Source organism: Poecilia latipinna, unplaced genomic scaffold (assembly GCF_001443285.1).
Source record: "Poecilia latipinna isolate Pla-1442-1.1 unplaced genomic scaffold, P_latipinna-1.0 Scaffold2361, whole genome shotgun sequence".
NCBI classification, from domain to species: Eukaryota; Metazoa; Chordata; class Actinopteri; order Cyprinodontiformes; family Poeciliidae; genus Poecilia; species Poecilia latipinna.
This window is the reverse complement of record NW_015114977.1, coordinates 23,065-31,066: the sequence shown is the minus strand read 5'-3', so window position 1 is coordinate 31,066 and position 8,002 is coordinate 23,065. Positions and strand designations below refer to the sequence as shown.

The window sequence follows — 8,002 nt, the reverse complement described above, 5'->3', positions numbered from 1 at the left end:
AAACAGAGACCACCTCAGCCGTTTGAGGACACTATCTGTTTAATGTTATTTATAAACAGCTTCAGTCTGGCATTGTTTGATAACCACATAGAAAACATTTGGGCTCCACAAAGGAAGAGAGAAAAATAATACACAGATGTGTGTGTGCGTGTGTGTGTGTGTGTGCTTATTGAAAAGAGAGAATGGCGGCACAGGAAGATGAGAAGGGAAAGAGAAACGAGGAGGAAAGATGGAGAAAGAGGATGACGAATAGAACGTAAGGAAAAAGATAAGGAGGAGGAGCACATAGGACACTGCAGTGTGCTGTTTATCTTGAGTGACTCAGCAAATCAAAAAGACTGAAAGTCCCCCCACCCCAAAAAGAAAACAATTATAAGAATATTAAAAAAATAACAAAGTTCCAGCCTTCAGCTCCCTGTACATTTTTCATGGGAACAAGCGAGACACAACAGTCTCGCTTCTCCACTTCTCTCTTTTTTTTTCTCATTTTTGTTTTATTACAAAAGTCATTCTCACAGGAATAAACGGACACAATTTACATCACCTCTTGGTTTACAGCAGCACAAACAAAGTTCACTGGTATAGGGACCTATAATCCTATTTGTCAGGACAGTGACACTATAGTGACAGGCCGCCCAATGTTCCCGACATCGAGATAGATAGACACGAAAAGGTGGGGCTCAGCGGGAAACACACACAAGCGGGGGTACAAATATGGCCCCTGCCTCTGGAGTCCAATACGAGCCTGTTTGTTTTGGGGTAGTCTGTAAACCAGATCTCAATTTTTGTGCTTTTTTGTTTTAAATGACCTGTCATAACTGTGTTATTTTTTGCTTAATTATTGTTTGATTATAAGTAGAGATGCACCAGTCATAATTCTGAGGCTTATCTGATCTCCACCTTTGGAGAGCTAATATCTGACACTGATTTTAGTTCATTCCTATTTTTAGTTAGATAACAGCGTTTAAAATGTTTTTTTCTAGTCTTCCTGCCTAGAGTGGTGAAAATGATTTACACTTGGAGCACATTTGGGGATGTCTGACTGTGTTTGTGACACAGCTGTTAAAAGATTTGTGATTGTTTTTCAACCAAAGACAAACTATGGTGGCCCTGAAGTGCAAAACACATCAACAAATCCCTAAATACAACTACAAAAGGAAAAATCTGTCCATCCATTATTCAACACACTTATTCCCTTGTGGGGTCATGAGGAGTGCTGGTACTTTCCTCCAAAGGCCACAAATTGAAAAATACAACTACAAATTAATAAATATATATATATATATATATATATATCTGATTGGGCGATTCCTCTTTTGACGTTAGAACCGGAAATTATTCTGGTTTTAGCGCAGGACATTCGTATTTATTGAAAATACAAATGTTACCAATGACGCAAATATAGCTACTGAAAACATTACCCATTTATCGTCATTATACAAGATACCAGAAAAAACTGAATTTGATGCATGTTAATGATGCTGCACACTCACTTACAGTAGGTGGCAGTATGCACCTTGAAGGCGTTTGTGATCCGCCATTATAAAACAAAAAAGAAGAATAACATAGCTACCCATAGACATGAATACTCAGGAGACTTCATGTCTACGTAGCTACGGCTATCCAAGAATATTTTGAGTTGGGACAAACCGCGAAGCTTTGGGGGGGTTTCTGCAGTTTGGGCGATGCATAGCACTGTGACTCTGTCTGCTAATCTAAACAAAGACAGAGAATGAATGTTAGAATAACATGCTTAGTTAATGTCATGTTTTTGAATAGGTTGTTGTGTGTAGTGATCTGTTGAAGTGGTTTGCGCTTCAGGGCCAAAGTAACACAATAATAATGGAGTTCACATTTTAAACTGTGTTTAGCATCTGATATTACCAATTAGTATGACTACCCTGAAAAAAACAAAAATCTCCGTGTAAGAGAATGTGAACTGCCTTACAGAGATAGTTTTTAGTAAGTGATTAGGTTCCCTCCACTAGTAGAAAAGTGGACAGCTCCACATGCTTATGAAACACAATGAATGGATCACTAACATATATTAGACCAAAATTTATTCAATGCTACTGTCAGCTCATGTTTCTTTAAATGGTACTCAGATCATGAGCACAAAGGTATCTTTTAAAGCAAGATTGTGTTTTTTATGGATGCACAGTGAAAACAGGCTTGCTGTTTTCCTGATGTGGATGAATTATCTCTCAGGAACAAAAGGATAGAAAAACTGCAGTAATGTTCTTCCTTGCAGTCTATACATCTTCAATACCCACTTACTACCTCTGGCTCACCTGAAGGGTTTCTACTCCAGTAGTCAATGGACTCCACCTCTCATCTATTGACTGCTGGCCGACATGAACCAGGGGGTCAATGAGGAACTACTTCTTCCCAATTCACTGTCATCAACAACAGGGTAATGTGACAATCTAGTTGCTAACATAGGTTTCTCTCGCTCATTTTTAGTTTTGATTGTTTTTAACCACAGAAAATAAGTTAAAACAAATGGTTAATTTGACTCACTTTGGGAATTTATTCACCTTGGGTGAATCTGTCTACAACAGGAAAGACAGCTGTTACTGCTAATTTAAACAATCCAAACTGTCCCTTTAACTGAGATTTCCAAAAGGCAGCCAAGATAACAGACCAGGGTAGAATATTCAAAAGGATAAAATGAAGCAGTTTTTCTGGACTCTGTTCAGCTTTTCTGTTATCAGCTGAAAATCAAACTCTCCCTCTTTCAAAAGAAATAATTACAGATGTGTTGCTTACAGAAAAAGTGTTGCTTCTTCGATCTTTGTGCTTACTCTTATTTTTTGTTCTTGTCTTATTTTTAAACTTGATCCTGAGAATAGCTAACTTTGAGTCTTTTGTACTTTTGAGTGATCTCTGGAGATCAACCAGAGCAATAACCAAATTTGAGTTCCCAAATGGCTGGTAGCCTACTGGAGGTATTCGATCTGAAAACTGTCCACTTCCTGTCACGTGTCAATTTATTGGTGCATCCCTACTTATGAGGAGCAGCTAGTTCAAATAAAGACAACAATTCTTTGTTTTGCTGTAGAAAATTATGAAATTATGATTTGTGTTATCAGTTTCCACGGTGAGCTGCACAGATGTCTAGAGAAAAAAAACAAATGAGAGTCCCGGGTTTGAAGTGAGCTGTGACGGTGGTTGGTCTTTTTTTTTTTTTTTTTACTTTCCAGGGGAAGACCACTGTTGAACCGCTCTGTTATCAAAGGGTGTGCTGTATCCCACTGTTCATTTTTCATGGGTAATTCTTGGAGAAGAGCACATAGCCTCCACATGTCATAGGGATTTCCTCTCTTCAGACCTAGCAGCGATAAAATCCAACTCTTCAAACAGGCTTGAAGATCAACAAGTCCTTGTTAAACCAGAGAGGAGCAGTCCGCAAGCTCCTTCATTCGTCACACACTCTGACCTTGCTTTTTACTCAACAGAGGCTGATCAAACCTCTGACACAGAATCTGTTTCCTGTGACAGTTTGGACTGAATGGTGCTTTGAATGATACACAAACCTCCATTGTGTTACAGAGGGAAGTGCACATCACTTTCAGTGAATCAGAAGTTTTATGACTGAGACTAAATCCCCTGCTTTTTCTAAGCCTGCAGAGAGGTGCTCAACCAAGAGAAGTTGCAGTGAATGAAATTGTCTCTTGCCTCCAGATGTTGTTCATAGGATAACTGGCTCCCATTAGGCACTCTTTTTATCTAGCTTTGTTGTATCCACATGGCTTTAGAGTATTTATTTTCCTTTTCCACTTTACACCCACAGTTACACAACAGTTTCTCAGAAATATTCACTCACTCTAGGATGCTGAATGAGACCAGTTGGCTTTTAGAATGATTTGTTGGCTTGGAATGGCTTTTAGGTTGGTATGCAAAGTTGAGGACAAATGATAGCTTTCGACTGGACTGCTTTGACGAACTGACAGCTATATTGTTGTGTGACAATTTCAGCTGTATTATTTAGATGCCAAAGTGTACAGATGTGCATTAAAACTGCTGTGAGACGTGGGTGCAGAGCCAATTTGCCGGCGGATTGATAGTGATTACAGCTATTACCGCTGAAACTCTTCACAATGACTCATTTTCCTGCCACCAGTGTCTGCGGTACTTTGTTTCTTGATCTTAAGGTGCTGTTGAGTGAGCAAAGAGACAGCTTTAAATGACTGTCTTTGTCCTAGTGTGAGTGACAGATCAAGGCTGTGCTGTGAGAGCACTACTGAGTCAAGAGGGTTAACTGTTTTGATACTTACTGTGTGCTCTCACTGTAATTTGAATGAATAATTGGCTCATGAGGCTGTACAGTTTTCATGAGTACATAAATTTGATGAAGTGACTGATGCCAAAGAGACAGAAGTTTCCCTGTTGTTTCTATGCTGACATCATCAAAACAGTGGGCTGAGTTTTGCTCCCTGACTTCCATCTTTTGACACAAGAATCCCTGCATTTTTACCGCAGGAATACTTCACAATGTTCCCAAAACAGTGTCAAGTACACACTTGGTTGTCCACATGTCTCCTTATATAGCCAGGACAGGGTTTTTTTTTTGTTTGTTTTTTTAGGAGAATTAATAATAAGGTTGCATCATTAGCACATAAGTGTCTGGGTTCTGTTTCAGCGCAGGATCATAAAATAGATTGACAGAAACAGAGCTGATGACAAACAGGGAATAAATGCCACTGTGTGGGACCCAGTGTTATTAGCTCTCTGGACTCCACTTGGTGGACCAACAGAAGTTCTGGGGATGCACTTGTTTCTCCTTCTTGAGGATGCAGACATATCGTATTTACCTCCATCTGGAGAGTAGTCCTTCTCATCCCCCTCCTGAAGTACCTGTACCTCATTGAGCCCCCCTTTTCCCTTGCGGCCCCTGCGGGTACAGTTTTTGCGGCTTCCCTTCGGTGGACGCGGCAGGGGTGAGGGCGAAGGCAAGCTGTACTGGTCCCCATGCGGCAGGTACGGCCGCTGATGATGGTTGTGATGGATTCTGTGGCGGTTTAGGTGGTTTAAAGAGTCTCCATGCTCCATCTCCCCTCCAGAGTTGCCTCTTCTGTGACCCTCGTTCGACAAGCAGCTGGGTAGCTCTTCCTTCTTCACCATCTTCATATCCTTTCCTGCCAACTCCGGCGGTGAAACGCAGATCAGAGTGGATGTGGAGCCCCTAAACCTTCGCAGCCAGTCCCAGAGGGATAACGCCTTGCAGTCACATTCCCAGGGATTGTCATTTAGACGCAGGTACTCCAAGGCTGGCAGCTGCATCAGGGTGGCACCGGATAGCTCAGTGATGGAGTTATTGAACAGGTAGAGCGTGGTGAGACGACGAAGGTCATGGAAAGCCTGCCGATCAACCCACTGGATTCGGTTCTGGTGCAGAAGGAGCCGGTCCAAGACGCCCAATCCTCGGAAAGTGTTCTGGCGAAGACTCCAAAGCCGATTCCCGTGCAGGAAGAGATGGCTCAGGTTCAGGAGGTCGATGAATAAATCATCCTCTAAGAACTCTAATTGGTTATCCTGGAAAATAATGAAGGAAGAAAGACAAAAAGGGAATCTGAAATTAGTTATAGTTCATTCATCATTTAATAGCCTTTATGTTAATTCCAGTAATGAGTAATATTCTTTATTGGAATAAGTTTTGAAATAAGATTTATCTTTAGCAGTCTGCTGACCTCACGTGTTATAGTAACATAATATTTCTGGATTAGGCCACAACATAAATGCTTGTTTTGTTCTACAGATTACATTCACAAACTTGTACTCCATAAATTCCAGGGAAAAGATTAACTCTGCAGGTTTGCAGGATTACTGGTAATCTCTGCAGCTCACAGAGGCTAGAAAATATTCTGAGCTGTGTTGGAGGTTACTAAAATGATTTGCTGCTTGTCTTTGTGTGCTTGGTTCAGTTTGAGGAATCGGTAAAAAACAGTCATGTCAAATAAACTGGTTTGACTTTTTTGTAGATTTCATGACCAATTGCACAAAGTGTAAACATTTGTATATGAGGATCTGACTTTAATCCTGTTATTTGCTGGGTACTTGATAGATTAAAATGCTGTTTCCCTTACTAAACAATGTTGGTGATTAAATTATATTTTTAACCCTTTCATGCATAGTGGTCACTATAGTGGATAGTGGACAGCTGTCTAAAAGCCATTTTCTTGTGCTTCTTGTGGATTTTTATGTTATAAATGCACACAGACCACTGAAGTGTATTTTATGAAGTGCATCATAAAATACACTATCAACTACTGGCCATCAGCTGCTAATGCAAGAAATTTTTTTTTGTTAAATCCAATATGGCCGACAGACAAAAAAGCCTGCCGACTGACCCGGTCCCTCCTTCTACTATAGACGACTCTTGCAGGTAAAAAAAAAATATTGTGACATCAGATGACCCCTAAAGAACAATACTATTGATGTATTTTTCAAATAACAACTTTGTATTTGGAGAAAATTACAATTGATCACCTAAAAAAAAAAAAAATTAAAAACATTTTAAAAATTACAAAAAAAAATTTTGCTACCTTTTTTATGCCTTTAGAATTTTTTTAAAAAATGGAAAAATAAAAAATCCTGACACAAAGGATCATAATTCATGCATGAAAGGGTTAAAACAGAATGATAGATATTTTCAGCAAAATTTGGAGAATACATAAAAAAGTAGTTAGGTTAGTATAATAGAACAGAAAACATGTCATGGACATTAGGCAATGATTTGTGTATTTAATTATCTTGGTGCTGCTTTGCATGGTCAAGCTTCTGTGGGTAAATTAACTTATCTGCTGTTAGCATTTCATTAGTGTCAAATGTCTTGCAGTAGGTCCATAAAACACTACTGTATAAGGAATGCAGATGTAACATTTAGCCGTAGAGATTAAAAATGGGCAGTTATCCAAGCACCTGTAGGTAGAGATACTGAAGATTATGTAGACCAGCAAAGATCCCTGGAGGCAGACTGATGAGGCCACAATGGTACAGGTGCAGCGCGTGAAGCCGACCCAGACCCATAAAGGTGTCTGAGGCGACAGCCTTCAGGTGCCGGTTATCCCCCAGGTCGAGCTCCTCCAGCCGGTCAAAGCCGTGAAACGTGGACGGCTGTATGTAGGAGAGGTTGTTCGAGTACAGCCACAGCATGGTGGTAGTGGGCGAAAAGTGGCCGCGGAGCAGCCGCTGGATCTTGTTGTTCTGCAAGAAGACACGCTCACTCTGAGCGGGGATGCCCTCGGGCACGGCATGGAAGTTGTGAGCCTGACAGGAAACGGTGCTAGGTGAAGTGTAGCAGATGCAGTGGCGGGGGCAGGGCATAGAGAGATCCAGGCCCCACAGCACCAGCAGCAACTCCACCCCGCCATAACCTGAGCGAACAAAAGGGAAAGAGAGGAGAGTTAATGAAATTCAGACAGCAGAGATTCTATTATCAGGCACATCTTGAATGAAACACTTGATAATGCTGGTTTGCAAGGATTTAAAATGGAGACTGTTCAATGCAGGAGGAAAGATATACTCCTGACAAGATTTTCACTCAACATTTCAACTATTCTCAATGGGTTTGCCTACCTTTCCAAAAATAAAATCCTCAAAAAAATACAAGGCATTCCTTGAAAAATATAAATATGCTCCAGACTTTCAATGTCATCGTTTGGTGGTACAGTTATAAGAGAGGTACGTACATCTCTATGTTCACATTCCCTGCAACAGTCGTGACAGCGCTGCGTACCCGGCTGCCTAACATGCACAGCATTATATCCTTTGGTTATCCACCAAAACTGACAGAAAATCAATGTTTCTCCTGCTTACAAGTGAACACGCAGCACACCTGTAATGTGTTCCCACAATAAGGGGAAACCAAGAAGGAACGAGGAGGGAGGGCGAATAAAGGAGGGGGCCTGAGAAGGCTTAGGAGGGGGGTAGAAATGATCTGCAGCAGGCCTCTGAAGTGGGTATTACTTTTCTCCTATCAGATTCCCCTCATCTCACTCAT

The 8,002-nt window shown here is 40.8% G+C and overlaps 1 protein-coding gene across 1 annotated transcript; it reads right to left on the bottom strand.

The window, feature by feature from the left end:
- Positions 1 to 752: 752 nt before the first annotated feature.
- On the bottom strand, positions 753 to 7,410 carry rtn4rl1a (reticulon 4 receptor-like 1a; the record flags this gene model as incomplete). The annotated part of the gene is made up of 2 exons (XM_015019048.1): positions 753 to 5,535; positions 6,922 to 7,410. Coding segments are annotated over 2 exons (1,386 nt in total), but the record flags the coding sequence as incomplete, so codon positions are not given.
- Between the last annotated feature and the right edge of the window lie 592 nt (positions 7,411 to 8,002).